Below are 20,901 nucleotides of genomic sequence, written 5' to 3' on the forward strand. Positions count from 1 at the left end.
CTGAACCGGTCGCCAGCCGATTGCAGGGCCACATTCAAGGACAAACAAACATTCACACTCACACCTACGGACAATTTAGAGTCATCAATCAACCTAATGAGCATGTTTTTGGTCTGTGGGAGGAAGCCGGAGCACCCGGAGAGAACCCACGCATGCACGGGAAGAACATGCAAACTTCACACAGAAAGGCCCTGCCTGACCCGGGGATCGAACCGGCAACCTTCTTGCTGTGAGGCACTACCTGCTGCACCACCGTGCAGCCCAAAATTAATCTACAATGTAGAAAATTATATATATATATAAACATAGAAAAACGATTGAATGGAAAGTTGTGTCCAAACTTTTGACTGGTACTGTGGTACACTGAGCTTGGTGTTACATTCACCTCTAATGGAAATACCCTGACCTCACTGAATACAGAGGACAAAGCAAAGGCAGATGAAAGCCAGAGAGATCATGGGACACTAGTGGCTCTTCCTGATCAACTGACCTCAAACTCAGAATCAGCTTTACCCTAACCCATACAAGGAATCCACAATACAAGGTTTTAAATTGTTATCTGGAAAGACAGAAATGGACATATGGCGAAAAAACAAGGACAATGAAGATCAACAAAAATTAAGTGTTTCTGTTGATTAAAAACAATACAAACTGTTCAATGAAATAAACACTGCATGGAAGTGGGTGGTTCTGTACAGTATATAAGATTAGATATTCCTTTATTAGTCCTACAGTGGGGAAATTTCCAGAATTACAGGAGCAACAAATAGAGGGCATCAGTAAAAAGACTTTACATAGCAAACGGCAATATAAACAAGGAATATAGAAAAATATGAACAATTTAAACAAGAGGAAATACAGAAACTAGCAGTCTAGTATGGAGAAATATAAAATATGGGAGTGGTAACAGTATATAGTGTTTTCAAATTTCCACCATGGCACAGAGGAAATACCAATATTGCACATTGGAAATTAGAGATTCGCCGGGTACTGATATTGCACATTGGATGATAGTACTCCTGACTGGAGTATTGATATTGCACATAGAAGTAATAATACACCTGATTGAAAGATTGATATGTTGCTCCTTAAGTAGAAATTCACCTGAGCAGAATATTTTCACAGTATAAGTGAACACAGTTGATGTGTATTACAGTGCAGTCAGTTTGAAAGTCTTGGTGAGACTTTCATATGCATGTATATGTGTGCATATACAGTAAATACAGCATGCAGGATAGTGATGATATCTCAGCATGTCTTATAAACTGTAAACATATCATTTATAGGTCAGTGGATGTTGCAGCATTACAGGGCTATTGCACATGATTGTGTTCTGACTCTATGACTGATTGAACTGTTCATCAGAGTTGATGGCCTGTGGAAAGAACCTGTTCCTCTGTCTGGTTGTTTTGGCATACAGAGGTCTGTAGCACCTACCACAGGGAAGGAGTTGGAAAAAGTTGTTTCCTGGATGGGATGGGTCTGCAGTGATGTTTCCTCACTCCAGAGGAAAAGACATTACAGTATGCTGCTGGAGGATTAACTAATTGTGCTAATTCATGGCTTATAACTGATGTATAACACATTAGTAAACAGATGGCATTTTAGAAAGTAGTACTGAGTCGTTTCAAGAGATCTACTCAGGAACAACAGGTAAACATACTCTAATGAAAACATACTTATGAAAATTATATTGCCCTGCTGCTAAAATGTGCCACTAGATAACCCTAAATCTTACACACTGGTCCTTTAAGGTTTTCTTGTTGTTGTTGTTGTTGTTGTTGTTGTTGTTGTTGTTATTCTAAAGTCTTGCAAAATTCTATGTGTTGCTGTCTATTTTTTTTTTAACCTTTAGTTTGTGCTGTTTTAATCTTCATGCATGTTGCATGAAAGGTGCTGCATACTTCAGGTTGAGTTGAGTTCTTTTAACCTTAGCTGACCGTAGCGCAGTCTTAACACTGACACCATAAGATAACAGATAACACTATCATGTTAACCAGTTACAATACACTCATTTAAAAAACGCCCAGGTTAGCTCTTCACACACATCATACCTTCACCCTCACCGCGCACGGCTTGAATCATGTCGCGTTCGTCCCACACCGAGGAAAACACATCTGCGTATTTACTTAAAGCAGTAGTGGCCGACATTCGCAGATTTGTCCGACGTGCCTGAACGCAACACCTTTCACTTTGTGGAATGACGTGTCAATAAAGTGCCGGAAGCTTTCAGTCTGTCCAAAATGGCTTACCAGACACTACAACAGGAGTACTTACAGATTCCTGTTGTTACCAGGGCATATACAACCGCCTGTGTCCTCACAACTGCTGCAGTGGTAAGACACGTTTAGATAATCACTGTGTTGGCTTGGACATAGCTTGGCGCCTCTTTACCTAGATATCGTAACGTCGTAACTTTGCTGCTAGCTCGATGGTTCAGCTAATGAAACGTTAGCACCTTTGACAGGGATACGTGTCTCAACCTGGTTATCCAGGATGTTAACTGTCTTATTCCAGACATAAAAAAGCTGAAAGCGAAGCTACATGTGGCCGGAGGCTTGGCTTAATGTTAACCTGTAAGCGTTTCGGTGTCATAGCTGTTTACAGATGATTCATAAGCGACAGCTGCCAGGTGACAGCTAATGTTAACTGTGTGCTGTTCTTTGTAAGAGGAGTCCACGCTGAACTCCTTTCAACATCTGGCTTCACCTGACTTGTCTGTGGACTTCTGAAAATACAACCTAATACCTTTATGTGTCATGAGAAAGCCCATTTCTTTTATCCAATTTTCATTTAATTTTCATGATAGTACCATTATCAATCAGTCTTTCTGTCTGTCGTTTTAATACCAGAGGTGGAAGAGGCACTGGAAATGTTTCTTATGTATAGAATTTACTAAATTGTTGACAGCTAAACATACGCCAGATATTCAGTATGCAAAATCCTCTCTTTCAGCCTTGTGTGTTATATATATATATAATTACTTTGTTATTGTTATGATGATTATTGCTATTGATGTATTAATATGTAAGGTGTATGTTTCAGATGGTCATGTTGGAGCTTTTTCTAAGCATGTCATGCTGTTTGCTAGTTTAATCTACTACATTGCATCATATGTTATAATGCAGTGTAATGATGTCAGATGGTGGAGATGATGATCTGGTTTTCCAGGTTCAGGTCAGTCAGTCTTGAGTGGAACTGAGTCTTTGCAAGAGTTAGCATTGAACAGAGCTGCTCTCAGTAGTAGGTCGTTGCTCTGCAGCTAAATGATGCATTTAGGTGGTGTGGAACATCAGCTGGTTAAACAGCACCGCAAATATGTTCAGTTCCTTTTGTTTACATTTCATGTCCTGAAACCTCTCACCAAATGCCTGAAGGAGTTTTCACACTCAGATTACAGATGTCATAGCAGCTTTTGTTCTTGCACAGTAGGAAAATACACAGTGTTTCCTCATTGCAGTTCACTTGCCACAGCCTAAATTTCACTTAAAGTGATTTGACATTTGAAAGCAGAGAGCTGAGAAGCTGGCTGGAGCTTGAGGTTCAGCTCTGAGAGGTACTAGTTAATGTCCACCATGAAGACCAGATCACACAGACACTTGCTATTGTATTGTTGTCCACAACAGGTTTATTGTGTCAGTGCTCGGTTCATCTTGTCATTAAGTGATGGTTCAGCTCAGTGTTCAAATATTGACAGGGCCACAAACGGTGTCAAATAAATCTGCTAAACAATCCTCAGGGTGAGTTGCAACAGAGGAATTTTGAGCGTAAGCTTTATGCAAATTAAACTCATTTTCTAAGTGCTATGCTGGCTGAAGGAATAACTGCTGAAACATCTCTCACTTGTAACAGTTGCTAGCTTAAGAGGGGCATGAGGTGTGTGATTGGCTGAAAAGTGAGAGGGCGGTGACAACACAACTGTGATGAAATAAAATGTCTCATGACGAAATGACGTGCCATAATGATGACTGGATTACGAGCATTGGTAAATTTGTCACAAAATTCTGTGCTGATACAGCTTTGCTAGCATAGTCAGTAAAAGCTGATTTGTACTGTAACACCACCCAGAGATGAATGACCATCACATTTCACCGCAGTTTTGGTGAAGATGGCACCCAGAATTGCTGGTAATTGAATCATGCATTAAAGAGATATATAAGTTGGAGCTGTTTGCATCAATAATAATATGTCACATGCACATGTTCATGGGGACCTCGTGTACTAGGGATGGACATTTCAAGCAAAAAATAGTATTCAATAATCAATAGGAACTATTTGCCCATTGTTCGAAGTCTAGCAACACATTGTCAGCGACTAGTAAGTAGAATTATATATTTGAGTTCAACTTGACAAATACAACATAGGGTTTCAAAAGTGAATCAAAAGTGAATCATCAAAAAAACGATCGGATTGGTCCTAACTCCCATTCGGATCTTTATTTCCTCTGCAGCAGAGAACACACGGCCTTCTAACTCTATTAGGCTGCAACCTGAGCTTGTCTCCACACTTTCACATTGACTATTATAACTCACAACCTGTAGCATCTATTTTACGGTGGCTGTGAAAACATGCAAATGTTCTTCACTGTCACATGAGAGAAATCTGCTTCCCACAGCACCTGCAGATCTACGTCACATACCACAGGTTAAGAACATTGTAGACATTGCATGTTATATTTTTACTGTAGCATCGCCTGGGGTAGAGTTGTAAGAAATATTACACGTTGGTGCAATGTGACTGTATGTACAACATTTCCAAATTTGAAAAAGAAGCCACAAATGCAGAAAGTGTGTTGGCACAAAAGGATGTGGTTGAATTTTCTTGACCAATGGACGCTCTACACAAAAATGTGTCAACGACTATAAAGGCCTCGGAGCGCCTCTGTACTGGGTATGATTACTTTAGCACATAGAGTATTTTGAGATAGCGATGAATAAATTCATAAATGATTATTCAAAAAGTATTACAGCAAAAAAAGAATGTCCCAATAACTCACAGATATTGAGGAGAAAAGACATGGCCACCATGGGACTCTTATGCTTTACATGTGATGGAATGACGTGTCCATCTCCAAACATTTGTGAGTAGAAGCTTTCCAAACAATGCACAAAAGAAGAAAAAGAACTAGAAAATGCATTTCCTGGAGAAAAAAGTGCAAATGCTGACAGCTAAAATACATTTTAAAGTATGACTGAAATTGAGAAATGTGAAAAAAGGAGCTAGAATGCACTGCACTGCTGAAAAACCTGCAGTGCACCTAAAGTGTCAAACTGGAAGAACTGGAAGCTGAACTGCGTTAGCTGAAGACGCTGAGAGTTGACATACATTGCTGGTAGAGCGTCCATTGGTCAAGAAAATTCAACCACAAAAAAGCTGGAAGCTAAACTTTGATGCCATCAGAGCTGAAAGGAATTGCTTGAAAAGGCTGAAAGAGGAAATGAGTCGTGTTGAACTGAATATTGGCAGAATCAGCTCAGAGTCACAAAGCATTGGAAGCTGCACCGTATTATCTGAGGAAGCTGTGAGCTCAGACTGATGTGTGTCAGAACAGGCAATAATGGGTTCATTCTGCCACCTTTAGATGCACGAATATGATACTGCGCTCGAGCGTGTTGAGGAATTTGAAAAACGGCTGCCGAACAACGTTCAGTATTCAGAGGCTCAAACTGTTTTTCTTGCAGGGTGTTTTCATGCTTTAATTTTGACCTCATACACCACTGAAAGTTCTGCACTGAGAGTCAGTAACTTGCGTCATGCTGACAGCTCTACAAAGGCTGATTCTGTCCCGACTGATGACAATGCAAAATAAAATCCAAACTTTCTTTGGAAGTAGTTACTTTTTAACGATAAATAATGACTGCAGCACATTAAAAGCCTCTGTCCTGTGTTGATGCCCTGCTGTATGCAGATATGTGCATGCATGAAATACCCCACATCTGTTCATAGGTTTTAACGCTGGGATTTTAGTGTGCTTTAGCATTTATGCACTCACATTTAAATATTCTGTTACATGTCAGCAGACTAGAACCAGTTTATACTGACCACAATAAATCTATCTGTATATGAAAATAAATATTCTTAATCATGCAGTGTATATAAACGCCAGGAACAGTCTGATTGAATGAAACTGAGAAAGCCGTCTGTCAGAGCTGGGTCCTGCTTCAAAACCTCCATCATATTTAACATCTCTCATATCTATATCCTCTCTGTTTTGTCTTCTCACAGCAACTAGAGATCATCACGCCATTTCAGCTATACTTCAATCCGGACTTGATCCTAAGGAATTACCAGGTGAGTAATCTGACCCACTGCTCATCTTCATCGTTCTTCTCTAGAGGTGGAGCCGCTCACATCACCACTGGACCGTGTTCATGTCATGTTCAGCTACATGCTCTCTCTCTTTTTCTAGGTATGGCGTCTAATAACCAACTTCCTGTTTTTTGGTCCAGTTGGCTTCAACTTCCTGTTCAATATGATTTTTCTGTATCCTTCTCAGTTCCAAGTTTCACTTCATTCGACATTGGTTTTGCATACTTTCTGTTTCACAGGGGGGGTTGAAGGGGGTTTCACACGTGGGATGATGAAACTTTACACTAAAATGGAGTAGAAAACATACTTTAAGATGCACGATCATTTACACATTTCATATAATCAGAATCAGAAATCCTTCATCAATCCCCCGAGGGGAAATTGTTTTAGTTGCAGTGCCCCTTACAAGAATGGAATTAGAATAAAATTAGAAAAGAAAGACAAGAGAGAGAACTATATATGTGAAAAGCAAATATAAAAACAAAATATTTATATTGAGAATAAATATATAATATACATAAAACAAAATATACCACAAAATATAGAACAGAATATAAAACAATATATATATACTGAGAAACAATAAACAGTATATACAAACGGATGTGCAAAGTTTAGTCAAATATGTAACAGATAAGTCCGAGGGCCATTCAGAGGGAGGAGTTGTACAGGTTGACGGCCACAGGCAGGAATGATTTCCTGTAGCGTTCAGTCCTGAGTTTAGGTGGTATGAGTCTCTCACTGAACGTACTCTGGTGCCTGGCCAGCACATCATGAAGTGGGTGTGAGATGTTGTCCATGATAGTCTGTAGTTCAGTCAGCATCCTCCTCTCTGACACCACCGTCAGAGAGTCACGCTCCATCCCCACAACGTCACCGGCCCTGTGGATCACTTTGTTGAGTCTGTTGCCGTCTGCCATCCTCAGCCTGCTGCCCCAGCACGCAACAGCATAGAGAATCGCACTTGCCACCACAGACTCATAGAAAATCCTGAGCATAGTCCAGCAGCTGTTGAAGGACCTCAGTCGCCTCAGGAAATAGAGACGACTCTGGCCCTTCCTGCAGAGAGTGTCAGTGTTCTTTGCCCAGTCCAGTTTATTGTCAATATGAACCCCCAGGTACTTATAATCCTCCACTATGTCCACACTGCCCCCCTGGATGGAAACAGGGGTGACCGGTGCCTTGGTTCTCCTCAGGTCCACTACCAGTTCCTTAGTCTTTGGGTAGGACATGGCAGCTCTTGTGTTTAGGTGATGATGATGATGATGATGATGATGCAATGTGTAAAATGTGTAGGATCTCTTAACCGTTGGCTTTCAGATACAGATACTGTCGTATGCTGGAGGAGGGCTCTTTCAGGGGGCGCACGGCTGACTTCGTCTTCATGTTCCTCTTTGGCGGGCTTCTGATGACTGTATCCTTCCCATGAATGTGTCATTTTAACTCAAAGATAAGGAGGTCTTCAGTGAACAGTAACTCATTTATTACTGGTAATAACATGACATTGACAGCTCTCTGGTGCGGCCAGCGGTGCCCTTTGATGTCAAATACAATATAGCATGAAAAGGTATTTGTGAATGGGATGCCATTGTTACGGCTCTACGAATCTCACTCACTACCTGTTTTGATTCCATCTTCATGACTGGCCTCCAAAGTGTGCTAGCTTTTCCATACACTTCATTTGAACTGTGTTGTTCTTCTGTTTTTCCTAACCACAGGCTTGTGGGATACGTTGCACCACCATCTTTTCTGCTAAATGAATAGTGAGGGATGCTGAGATGAGGAAGTGGCTGATGATAGGCCCCTCTTGTTTTAGTAGTGTATGCCAGTTCTCACTGGTGTAGCACTGCTGATGATGATGTACAGCTTCTGTGTGCAACTCATCATCAGCTGATAAATGTCACTGTTCTTTTATTTGCCATGTTCTTTAACAAGTTTTCAGATATTTGGTACTTTTGTGAGTCTGGTGTTCCTGGGCCAAGCTTTCACGATCATGCTGGTTTACGTGTGGAGTCGGCGAAACCCAAACGTCCGCATGAATTTCTTTGGCCTGCTGAATTTCCAGGCACCCTTCCTGCCCTGGGTGCTGATGGGATTCTCTCTTCTGTTGGGGAACTCCATCATCGTGGATCTTCTAGGTACCCGTCACTGTCTGCTGCAATGTGCTCGGTTGTGCACAGTTTGAATAGCGCTTGTGTTCAAATGTCTTTTACCTTTCTTTAGGTATCGCTGTGGGTCATGTGTACTTCTTTCTGGAGGACGTGTTCCCCAACCAGCCAGGCGGTGGAAGGTGGCTGAAGACCCCATCTATCATGTGAGTCTTCTTTGAACTTTTTGGTGAATAGCACAGGACTGAAAAGGCAGTGGTCAATTCACCCTGCAGTTTGAAAGAGTCAGAATGAATGAATGAGTTTTATCTGTAGTACCAGTTCTATTGAAGCCTGTGGGTGATGCATGGAGAAGCACACTAAAACCCAACACGTCTACATCGTTTGACCTTTGATGAAGAAATGCCTCCAACAAATGAAAGAACACACTTCAGAGAATAGCTACTGACTGATTTCTCCTAATGTGTGCAAATAATATCCAGAGATGATTATAGCATACTTTACAGGGCTCAATGCAAGACAAATTAAAATACTCACCAGAGCAAATTTTTTAAAACTCTGCAAGCAAAGTGTCCCTTGAAAATACTGAATTTAGGATAAAAACATATGGTTAACAAAATCTGTGTTCTTCATTCCTTCTGTCTTCCTTTTATCTTGATTCAGAGGCTGCTTCATGAAGATTGACAGGCCTATTAATAATTTTATGGGAATATCATATATTCAGTTAGAAAAGTTCTGTCCTTTGGACAAATGTAGTTGAGGACCACTGCCAGCTCTCTTATGAATAGGCTTCTGAATCACAGATACAGAATGTGTCTCATTTTCTCTTGGACACAGTTTCTACAGCTGCAGTAAATGTAGTCAGAATATGTCTCAGTTAGAAATAAATATGGACTGACTGTCTGAGCCTTGTCATGCTGACCCAGTCACAAGAGATGTGACCCTAATTCACTGATTAAATATTATTTTATCATCAATCGTTCCAGACCTCTGACCTTGAATAACGGTCAGATGCAGACCTTTGAGTAATAAGCGTGAGAAGCCCTGTTGAGAAGCAGATTGATGCACGTTAAATTGCGATGAACATCAGAGACGGAGACATCCTTGGAAAGTGCCAGTTACACTGAGTCTAAAATGTGTGTTTCAGGTTAGCGTTCACATTTGATTGAATTTTGACTCTGAAAAGGAGTACGATTTGTTTCAATTCAAACTGTGGCACTCTAGAGCTAAGGGTTTTAATGGACCTTATTTGCCGCCATGAGCTGTGCAGCTGCTAATTGCATTGACGAGCAGGCCAAACCATGATAACGGTTTTCAGGTCACTCATTACCAATGAACCTGTTTACCTGTGGAATGTTCCAAACAGGTGTTTCTGGAGCATTCAACATCTTTCCCAGTCTTGAGTGTCTCTGTCCCAACTTGTTTGAAATGTGTTGCTGCATCAAATTCAGAATAAGCAAATATTTACAAAAATTGTCAAGATGATCAGTTGTATATGTCAAAAGGGATTAGCAAATGATTGCATCCTGTTTTCTCTATGTTCTACACAGCGTCCCAACTTTTTTGGAATCAAGGTTGTAGTTGTCAGGATATGTTGGACGGACAGACTGACCAGCACAGGCACTGTTAGGTTGCACCACAAGCAAAGCAAAAAGCACTAATAGCTATGCAGGGATGTGTTGTCTATGTCCGTATGAGGTGTTGGCCTTAAGAATCGTCACAGCAACTATGAACAGATCCTCTGAGAGCTGCTACTTCCTGTGTGTGTCTTCACTCTTTGTCTTTCTTGCAGAAAGATGCTGTTTGACACTCCAGAGGAAGATGCCAACTACAACCCCCTGCCTGAGGAGCGCCCGGGAGGGTTTGCCTGGGGAGAGGGACAGCGCCTTGGAGGTTAAATGTAGCCCCAGACCAGGTCACTTCCAAGGACATTCCCCCAGAGAGATGAAGGGGACAAACATGGTCTTTGTTTTTGACATGTTTGTTTAGTTCTGGATGAAGAATGCCAAACAACCAGAACTGGTTTGGAGATAACCATCTGTTGTCTGTGTTTATGGGCTTAAATCACCCTCAGAAACTCTTCTCGATGCCAGATCGTTGCTCAAAGACTACTTGAGAGAACACAAGCTTCGGATGGAACTTTGGACGGTGAGCCTTTGGGCTCGAGTGATGTTTGTCTTCATCTCAGAAATAAAATATTGATATAACAACTGTCATGAAAGAGTAAAAATGACAGCAGTAAAATATTATCAAAATGAATTTATTCAGATGGCAAGTGCATTTTTTTTTTTTTCGATTTCACTTTTTTAAAAAATAAATGTGTGTGGCAAATGATGCTTTGGTTTCATCTCTTTGAACTGTAGTTTTATTGCATGAAACCAAAGATGAGTCAACAAATTACATGAATTGATTCATACAGATATCATTATGGTCAGTACACAGGACCTTGTAACTTCATTCTCTCAACAGAGCAAGTCATTGTTACATGCAAATATCAAGATTTGTAGTATGTCCTGAACTTCATAGTCCAGCTGTTCCTCCACCTTCAGGTGGGTTCAATTCTCCCACCTGAGCTCCTCTCTTATTTCATTTTCATACACAGTCCGCTTTCAGAAAGTGCAAGTCCTTCCTATTATTTCATGTGACAGTACTTTTGGCTGACTTTGCATATATTTTGACTTTTTTGTGTCATCATATCATCCAAGTTACTAGCCGAACAGCATGTGTGGAACGGATTATAAACCCAGGTCAACAATGTTTGTTGCTCTTTGAGAAGGGATAAGAGAAGTTACAAGTTGTGGTAATGTACATTTATGCTTGCATTGGATAACAAAAAAAAAAGAAAAGAAAAAGTTTCATCGGCCTTAAAGTGAGTTTCTTATTATGAATAATAATAATAATGAAAAATGTTGAGTGGCCTAAACTGGTAATGATTTTTTTTTTTTTAAAATTACAGCTGTTTGTGTCTTTCTGTTTTAGTTTACATTTTTCAATTATCTTAAGTAAACTGCTATACAAGTGGAGTTGGATTTTACTGTTACAGACCTTTCGTACATTCGTACATCCTTATTAAAGGATACCATGCAGGCCCAGTGATCATCAACATAATGGACCGTGTATCGCTCATGTTTACATTCATACATCTGATTACCCTGTTTGTGCTTCACACGTTTTGTTTTGATCTAAATATTGTTCTTATTGTAATACTGCACATTAAATGTAAGAGAAACTTTGAGTTATCCCCAATGAGGCCGGAGTACTAGATTAACTTTATGAAAAGAAAGAGTCTAATCTGATCCTACTATAGATCAATAGGGGGCGGTAATCTGCTTTGGAAACTGTTCCTGTACCTTCAATGAATGAAGAGCAAGGCCAATGTAGCATTTAATGTTGTCGGAAAAAAATTCACAATAGGCGACACATCACAGTGTTCTATTAATGTACCCTCTGAAACAGGATGTCATTGTGGTTTGTCTTTATGTGGTTATACACCTAGTGAACAGACATGCTGCTAGTTAGTTTTTGTTAAATGCAGAAGGCTGAAGCAAACGCTATTTTTAAGGAGTACACTGATTTCCCATCTCAATCGTAGGACACGAACACGTGAAGAAGACAGGGCTGCTCAATAGTTACCGTTAGCGGGTTAGCGACTGCCTAAAGATGCAATTGGCTTTAAGTAAAACGTTTGGACAGAAGCCAGTTAAATTTCAGCTAGAACAAGATGGGGACTTTTACATGGTTGGGTCGGAGGTATGTGACTATCTCTTCATTGACTTTCAATGCTTAGCTCCCTAATGTTAGCCTCAGTTATCCATTCTCCTTGCTAGTTGATGCTAGCATGCTAACGAACCCAATGGATGACTTCATAAACAAAGAAATACCTAAAACCGAAGAGCGGGGTATGAGGTAAAGTCAGGCTAACAACTGGCAGATCAAAAAGATATGCCTTTCCAAACCAAACAAAGGACAGATAACCTAACAGCGTTTGCTGTTTTGCAGTAACTTATCAGAGGAGGTAGCGTTAGTTGTGCTGGACCACCAAGTTAACATAAGTTACATCAACATGAACTAAGTTAACGTAGAGAAGAGTAACGTGTGTGAAAACACGTCTCACCCCAGTCTTCACTGACGTCTGATATTTTAACAGTGACGTTTGTGTAGATTTTTGAAGAAAAGTAAAAATGTCTACAGATATCTCCTGTCCTCTGTTGTACTAACCGGCTGAGAGTCGTGGGGCTTTTGGTCGTTGTGTTGTGTGAACTGTAAAATATTTGAAAGGAGGCTTTATTTCAAGACAAATGTCTTCCCAGTAAGTGGTTTTTGCTTTAAAATGAACACCGTGTTTCACTAAGATAGATTGCATGTAAGAGACTGTGGAACAAAGCGAATAAAGCCGATATGATCTGATGAGACCAAAGTTCAGCTTTGCACTGTGATTGGCGTCTGTCAAACACAGCATCAGCACCATGAAGCGTGGTGATGCTCCTCTGCAGCGGGCCCTGGACGGCTTTAAGGGGAGAGGTTGAGATCACTGCAGACAAATACACAGACATCCTGGAGGAATACCTGCCGCAGTGATGTCTGCAAGAGAACTTGATCTCAGGATGAGATTTCAGTTCCAATGATCCTCATGAATCCCCTTTAAACTTGACAGGGTCTGAGTGGTGTTAGACCGAAGGCTGAAGGAGCAGTTTTGTGTAAAACTGTCCACTTTGAATTAAGGCTGTAACTGCTGCTAAAGTTACCTCTACTTATCATTTACTTGAAAGCAGAGCAAGACTTTAGTATTGTAAATCTAATGCTATGTAATCTCTTATATTTAAATTATATGTTTCTCAAAACACACTTCGCACAGTAATTCACTTTTTATGTAGGCAGTTTGTGGTGCCTCAAAACCTGGATGGTTCATTTAGATGACTTGTGTATATATACAAGAATGTGCTTTTAATCAATGCAAAGTATCTGCAGAACTTTTCATTTTCTCTGTTCATTTCTTTTTTTCTTTCATTTCATTTTGGCTCAGCAACACAGTGAGTCAGTGGTCAGCACTGTTGGCACACAGCAAGAGATTCCTGAGTTTCTGGATTCTCTCTCTGGAGTTTTCTTGTTCTTCCTGTGTTTACATGGGTTTCCTCTGCCATCAAGAACACGTGGCCAAGGCACTGGCTGAGAACAGGAGTTGGCCCCGGGCACTGCTCAGTGGCTGCCCACTCCTCCTCAAACTGCACAATGGTTAAATGCAGAGAATGAGTTTTCCTACTTCAACAGCTGCCTTCTGCTCTCCAGGTTGGAAACTACCTGCGAATGTTCAGAGGCTCTCTGTACAAAAGATATCCATCTCTATGGAGGAGGCTGGCCTCGGTGGAGGAGAGGAAGAAAATTGTAGCATCATCACATGGTGAGGGGTGTGTCTTTGTTTATTTACACTGGATGTTGATAAGATCGTCTCCATAGATTATATGGAATGATTGCTGCTATAAACGATAGAAAATCCAAGAGCGTTTTGTCACGAGTGGTGACTGTGATTAATGAGTACAGCAGTTACAATGGCTTTGCAGTTGTAGCCATAATGCAAGTTGATTTTCTATGCATCTCTGTTTTCTTGCACATTGTCCATCTGTAGCCACTAGTGTTACTCTGCTGAAGGCTTCAGAATGTGAAGAGATCTTTGAGGGTAATGATGAGAAATACAAGGCGGTGTCCATCAGCACAGAGCCCCCAGCTTACCTCAGGTAATGTCTTTCATTCTGTCTTTCTTTTTTAAATACAGGTTTGCCATTTCAAACTGAAAATGAGCAGTGTGTGTATCTGTGTGAGTGCCAGTGGATGTGTGATCAGTTGAGCTGCTGTCTCTTGGACCCCACATACCTTTCACACAAAGAGAAACGGTTTAGATGGTTAAAGCGGAACAACACTAATATTACACATGAAGCAAATGTTCCAAAATTTGAAAGAATATCCCTGATGATGTCATAGTGATGTCATCAGGATCATCTCAGTTTGGGTTTGGAGAGTTTATCAGAAAGCCTCTGTTGTAAACAGGAGGTGTGGAGTTTAAAAGACAGGGACATTTACCAGCCATTATGGGAAATGTAGGATCCAGTGTTTTGGAACTTGACCCATACTATAAACTAGAAATCAGCATATGCAGATCTGTTTCTTGTGAGTTCCCCCTCTTTACCCTTCTCAACAATGTGTTTTTGCCCTTTCTGTAAAGGGAGCAGAAAGCAAAGAGGAGCAGTCAGTGGGTCCCCACACTGCCCAACAGCTCTCACCATCTAGATGCTGTGCCTTGCTCCACCACCATCAACCGCAACCGAATGGGTCGTGACAAGAAAAGGACTTTCCCCCTGTGGTGAGAAAGCCATGTTTTACAAGTAAAGCCAAAGGTGCAACAGTATAGCACAAGCAGTCATTCTCATCTTCAGTGAAATATCCCAGGTGGCATATCTCATGGTACAATAAATTTAGTAAGAAAAATCAACATAATTAATGAATTAAATCCAGCATGTATTCCAGCCACTCTGTATTTGAAATAAGAGCTAATAAATGAATGGTTATGATCAGCTGCCACAACAATTACAGCCACTTCTAACTCTTTTGATGCATATATGAGCAGTTGGTCAGCACATGGTCGGATCGTGTTAAAGAACATTAAGACTTGTTTGGATAAACAGTAATAATCAAACATTGAATTGTGTTTTGTCTTGTGTTCGCTCAGCTTTGATGACCATGACCCTGCAGTGATCCATGAGAACGCAGCCCAGGTAGAGGCTCTGGTCCCCATTCGACTAGACATGGAGATAGATGGACAGAAACTGCGAGATGCCTTCACTTGGAATATGAATGGTGAATGCCTGCATTAACTCGCATTAACAACATCCAAAACCTACAGTATTGTCTGCAGCTCAATTTGTCTGGTATACTTTTGTCTAAGCTCATCATCTGCTCTTCCTCAGAGAAACTGATGACCCCAGAGATGTTTGCAGAGATTTTATGTGACGACCTGGATCTGAATCCTCTGGCCTTTGTCCCTGCCATTGCATCAGCCATTCGTCAGCAGATTGAGTCCTACCCCACTGACAGCATACTAGAAGAGCAGGCAGACCAGAGAGTCATTATCAAGGTGGGTGCTGAACCAAAGGAAAACCGTTCCTCAGAGAATATCAGGCAACTGAATAGGATTATACTAGAATAGGCTGCTTTTGGTTCTGCTTTCTTTGTGGGACCCATATCTTCCCATGATTTTGTGTCTAGTTGTGATGTAGCTTTTGTTAATGAGGGCGGTCCAGCAGTCAGTGGTCAGAGCTAGCTTGTCTGCTCTGCCTAGTTTGACTTTTAGCTCATCCTTCTCCTCAAAGTGTACTGTACAAGCCCGTGCTCGGGCTTGAGGTACTGAACTAGCTGTTTGAATCCCTCGCCCTCTGCGCATCTCCACACTGATACTACAACTCAGTATGTTTAGGGTAACATGGTCCTGACTCTTCAGGCGAACAAAAGCTAGTTGTGTATGACCACTGCAGAAGTGAAAATGAAAATGGCCACTCTGTATTTCTCATATAGCGATGTGTCAGTAAAACAGGCCAGATTGAGCTGCTGTAATGTTTCAGACAAAGCTGCATACTGTCACTATAAGATTAAGTTGCTACAAAAAAACAAAAAAAAAACAGTGTACGTAATGTGTTTCTTGTTCGTCAGCTGAACATCCACGTGGGAAACATCTCTCTGGTGGACCAGTTTGAGTGGGACATGTCAGAGAGGGAGAACTCGCCGGAGTCGTTTGCACTGAAGCTGTGTTCTGAGCTGGGTCTCGGAGGAGAGTTTGTCACCACTATCGCCTACAGCATTCGTGGTCAGCTCAGCTGGCACCAGAGGACCTACGCCTTCAGGTTACTCAACCTCTGACTTTAACAATGCTGTTCAAATCAATGGGTCCAGTGCTCTAAACACACTTAATTATGGCAGACACTGGACATAGACTGGACAATGACGTTTGACAGTGAAAACATTCATTCTACCAAACTTGTACTGACTTTGGAGTCTGTCATCTCCACTGTCTGCACTTGCCCTGCAGTGAGAACCCACTCCCCACAGTAGAGATTGCCATCCGCAACACTGGCGATGCAGACCAGTGGTGCCCCCTGCTGGAGACCCTCACAGATGCTGAAATGGAGAAGAAGATCCGAGACCAAGACAGGAACACAAGGTAAGACCGATACAACAAGCAAATACCAGACATGCAATTTCATGTCAGTTGAACTTCACAAGAATCTGTCAAGGTTTAGATTCTTTAGACACTCATGAATGAATAATCAGCACATTTTGCCATAATGTGACAGGTCGCACTAATGGAACAGTGCTGCTATCATAGTGAGAATAAGTGAATAGTCCTGAGTGAGGATGACTGTGGTGCAGCTGAAATGACTTCATGACATCTATATAATAATCGTCTTGTCTAGCTATATAATAATAGTCCCAGTGCACTGATCATTACTACGCTGTTTGCAGACTACTTGAAGTAATGCAGTACATGTTTTTCTAGACGTATGAGACGACTGGCCAACACCGCTCCGTCCTGGTAGAAAGAGACATGAAGCTGCATCAGATGATGTGTCCTCTGGAGACTCCTGTTACTCTGAAACGATCAAGTAAATACACAGAGTTACAACACAAAGGCACTGATGAAGCACCTGGACATTCCTGTGAGCATGAACGCTGTCAGACACTGACTGAACACACACACACACACACACACACACACACACACACACACACACACACACACACACACACACACAGGCATTCCTCTGCACACAGTTCATCATGTTTCATGGCAACAGTTCATGTTTTGCCAATGTTTGTCATTGAAGGAGGTTTATTAGATGTCTGCTGCACAAGTTACTGTTACACACACCACACCATGGATTCACTTCACACGTCAAGTCAAGACACTTCAGCATTACAGCACACTGACTGATTCTATTGTATCTCTGAATGGTTAGTGAAATGACACCATTTGTTTGTGCTGTTACTCTAATCTGCACAGTGTTTGTATACCATCATCAAAGCAACTGTTCCACCTGTCGTTTTCAGTTACTCAGACCTGTATCACACCTGTAGCAGAGGTCTGCCATCTTTTCTGTCTACCATGGCCAGACTTTCAGTTCAGATGACCATCTATGTATTGATCCAGTCTAATCATTGAGCAAATCAAGGCCCGGACCACATGTATACAGATATTTTTGGAAATGGATATTTACCCCCCTCCATGTTTAAAATAAAATATTAAATTCTGTCCCCGCAAAAACGATTCTAAAAGCTCAAACAGGAAATCCAGGCCAGTAGGTGGTGAAGTTTACATCAATGATTTGTCAAATACCAGAGAAGAACATTCTGAAGATGCTTATCCTCCGTCCACTTCAGTTGAAAGATGTTAAACTGGTGAACGTGTTTGCTTCAGTTGAGCGATGTTAAACTGGTGAACGTGTTTGCTTCAGTTGAGCGATGTTAAACTGGTGAACGTGTTTGCTTCAGTTGAGCGATGTTAAACTGGTGAACGTGTTTGCTTCAGTTGAGCGATGTTAAACTGGTGAACGTGTTTGCTTCAGTTGCTGAAGTTGACCTTCTTGCTGGCTTGTTTTGCCTGTGAAGGTTTAAGGTTTGTGATTCAGCTCTGGCTCAGAGGTTTCCGATGTGTGCTCAGCGTTGTTGAGAGAGCTGGATAATAACGGATGGGAAGTGATGCATCATCGTTTCGCCCAAAACACACAGAGCCACAGAAACTGGCATTTTGAAAATTACACAGTCCCCATTTTAGTGACCTGAACACTGAACAATGTCTGGAAACGTGTGGTCAAGGCCTGAGATTCTGTCCTAATCAACACATATAGGTGTGTTTTCACAGCAGACATTTTCAACACACCGGGAAGGAAAAGAGAAGCACAGGTGTGACCGCAGAACTAGATGACACCTGTGTTTCTCCTGCTGCGATGAGTCAAAAGCCCCATTTCCACTCGTCATTTCAAGCATGTCATATCTGCATAAAATGCACTCTGCCACACATCTGTGATTTAGCTGTCGTCACAAGGACAAAGACAGAAAAAAGCCTATTAGTTTTGCTGCTCCACATGGCCATCGGGGGGGGATTAATGAGGCGGGGTGCCTTTTAGACATCGATACGTCATCAACAGAAAAATGGAGTAATCCTAGCAAAAGTGGTGAAAAAGTGTCGAGCATTTTTTTGTTCCAGCTTCTCAAATGAGAGGATTTAGTGGTGTGATCACTATTCGTTGATATTTTATAAACTGAACAGTTCAAACTGTCCAGGGACATCAGACCTATGTTGGTGGACAATGCTCCAAAATAGTCCACGATGCCTCTATGTGTAGGGGTTGAACATTTCTGACTTTGGTAGCTGATCGTGGAAGGACCAAAAAATGAAGAAGAAGCCCCAGGTGTGAGTAGGTAAACAGACTAAAATAAAACTCAAAAAAACTTTTGTGCTGTCAGAGTGATTTGAAAGATGCAGTAATCGTCTAAAAATCCTTTATATAGGGACTGTAATAAATGTCACTGAGGCACGTTAAGGTGTTTTGGCTGCTTCTTAATACTGTGGGTGATGTTCGTGTTTTTACCTGATTGAAATGACCAGTGTGCATGTGTAAAATCATACTACAACAATTCCTGCTAATGTTACTGCTGTCCAGACAGGACTCCAGACGGTGGCAGCGGCTCGGATCTGTCCAGCCAATCAGAGAGTTCGAGTTTGGCTTGACTTTAGTATGTGGACTGCATTCTGATCTTGGTTGCCAGTTCTGATAGTTGTGTGCACCAGTGTTCATCTGCATGCTGAAACATAGGTAGTTCAAACTGTAGCCTGTGCATGAGGGACGAACATGTCCCGCTGGTCCTTCTGTTCTCACTGTGCCTCACTGCATCAGTGTCAGCAGGCTGGAGCTGCTCTTTAACTGGGAGTGCTGTTGGGTAGTAGAGGGGAAAAACAAGTAGACAAGAACCAGTGGTGGCTTTTAAAACATGGGCGCATCTCATGAGGGGTTTGGTCACTGGTATGATCAATTTAATATTAGCTAGCAAGCTACCAAGCAAGTTAGCCAAACCAGCTAGCTGCCTCTGCTGGGGATAAGTTAAAGAACAATGTTTATGTGACTCATTGTTTATTTAGATAAATATTAAACATCACCTCTGACCAGCTTCATGTTTTTCAGAAGCTGGGGGGCCTCATCCCCTCAGGCCCCTCATGGATCTGTGCCCAGGTTTTAAAGTGATTTTCAACTTGACCATACTCCAGAGAATGATGTCAACTAATGTACTGTTGCTTTGTGTTCTCTTCTTTTGTAAAATTGCTTTACCTTTATAGTGGACTCATTTTTTATATGAAAAATAACAATAAAGAGACTTGTTGGAAGTATGTTTTTTTTTGTTAACCTGTGTGTGTTTTTTATTTGGATATTTTGTTGATTTCTCACAGCCATCAGATGAATGACTGCGTTGAGGGTGCAGATGCTGTAGTCTGTTTAGTAATCAGCCTGCACAACACCGACAGTGTTCTTCCTCAAAGGCACTGTCAGAGTCTGGGCCGGTATGGATAAACCCATGGTAATATGTGTCTGAGAATGACAGAATTCTGCCCTGATTCTTAACATGAATGCAAAGTGCCACTCATAAATGTTCAGACATGGTTTTAGATCCATTATTATTAAAGAGGTCTGCAGAGCAGCAGGTACCACATACTTTCTATGTACTGTATGATAACTTGTTAAAAAGATAGCAGGTCTGTCACAATGCCCTCACAGAATGGAAAAGTTTGAATCCTCCAATCGCCTCCAGGATTCCATTCCATGTACAAATAGAAGAATTCTGTTTAGTTTGATGATTCCTGAAGAAGGAAACTTCTTCTAAACATGTAAGTCTGCTACTTTAAATGTTTGAAGGAAACGTTTCATTTTTAGGACGATCCCTGTGTTTTGTGTCAGTCAGAGACTGTTCAACATTTATGTGATTTACATACAAACAGTCAACATGAGCTCCACACATGATTCTCAGCTGCGATGCTGCATGTGTTTTTTAACCTCTGTAAGATGTTTCTGAATAGTATCACACATCATGTCTGACATCGTCTACGCGGCTATAGGAAATACCTTCAATAATCTTGCATGTTGAAGCATTCATAATGTCTGATGCCATGAATGATGGGTAATCTTTCAGAGTTGTTCATGAACCTGATGACTCATGCAGCCCTCAGTGCTTCAGGTGGCTTCAGGCTTTACATTTAGCTTTAGCTTCTTCATACAGAGCTCGTCAGCATCTTTTTCTTTAAGAATAATTGGACTCTTAAGTCAAAGCAAAGAACCGTCCTGAGGACAGTCTGATACACATGGCCCCTGATCCTTTCCTCTGAACGCCACACTTCATGAATTCTGTGTTCATTTCTCTCTGGATGCATAGGCATGAATTTCCAAAGCAG

The 20,901-nt window shown here is 41.3% G+C and overlaps 2 protein-coding genes across 2 annotated transcripts; both read left to right on the forward strand.

Moving 5' to 3' along the window:
* The first annotated feature begins 2,174 nt into the window (after positions 1–2,174).
* Positions 2,175–11,652, forward strand: derl2 (derlin 2). Its single transcript, XM_070988411.1, has 7 exons — positions 2,175–2,336; positions 6,226–6,291; positions 6,410–6,483; positions 7,630–7,723; positions 8,252–8,447; positions 8,533–8,623; positions 10,210–11,652. Exons 1-7 carry the CDS (start codon positions 2,244–2,246, stop codon positions 10,313–10,315), a joined length of 720 nt encoding a protein of 239 aa, XP_070844512.1. The 5' UTR covers positions 2,175–2,243; the 3' UTR covers positions 10,316–11,652.
* A 305-nt stretch (positions 11,653–11,957) lies between these two features.
* On the forward strand, positions 11,958–17,137 carry LOC139348382 (SWI/SNF-related matrix-associated actin-dependent regulator of chromatin subfamily B member 1-like). Its single transcript, XM_070988409.1, has 9 exons — positions 11,958–12,167; positions 13,704–13,815; positions 14,041–14,149; positions 14,635–14,772; positions 15,139–15,266; positions 15,377–15,543; positions 16,116–16,306; positions 16,492–16,623; positions 16,960–17,137. Exons 1-9 carry the CDS (start codon positions 12,078–12,080, stop codon positions 16,997–16,999), a joined length of 1,107 nt encoding a protein of 368 aa, XP_070844510.1. The 5' UTR covers positions 11,958–12,077; the 3' UTR covers positions 17,000–17,137.
* The last annotated feature ends 3,764 nt before the right edge of the window (positions 17,138–20,901 follow it).

The sequence above is a fragment of the Chaetodon trifascialis genome, chromosome 20, assembly GCF_039877785.1.
Source record: "Chaetodon trifascialis isolate fChaTrf1 chromosome 20, fChaTrf1.hap1, whole genome shotgun sequence".
Taxonomy (NCBI): Eukaryota; Metazoa; Chordata; class Actinopteri; order Chaetodontiformes; family Chaetodontidae; genus Chaetodon; species Chaetodon trifascialis.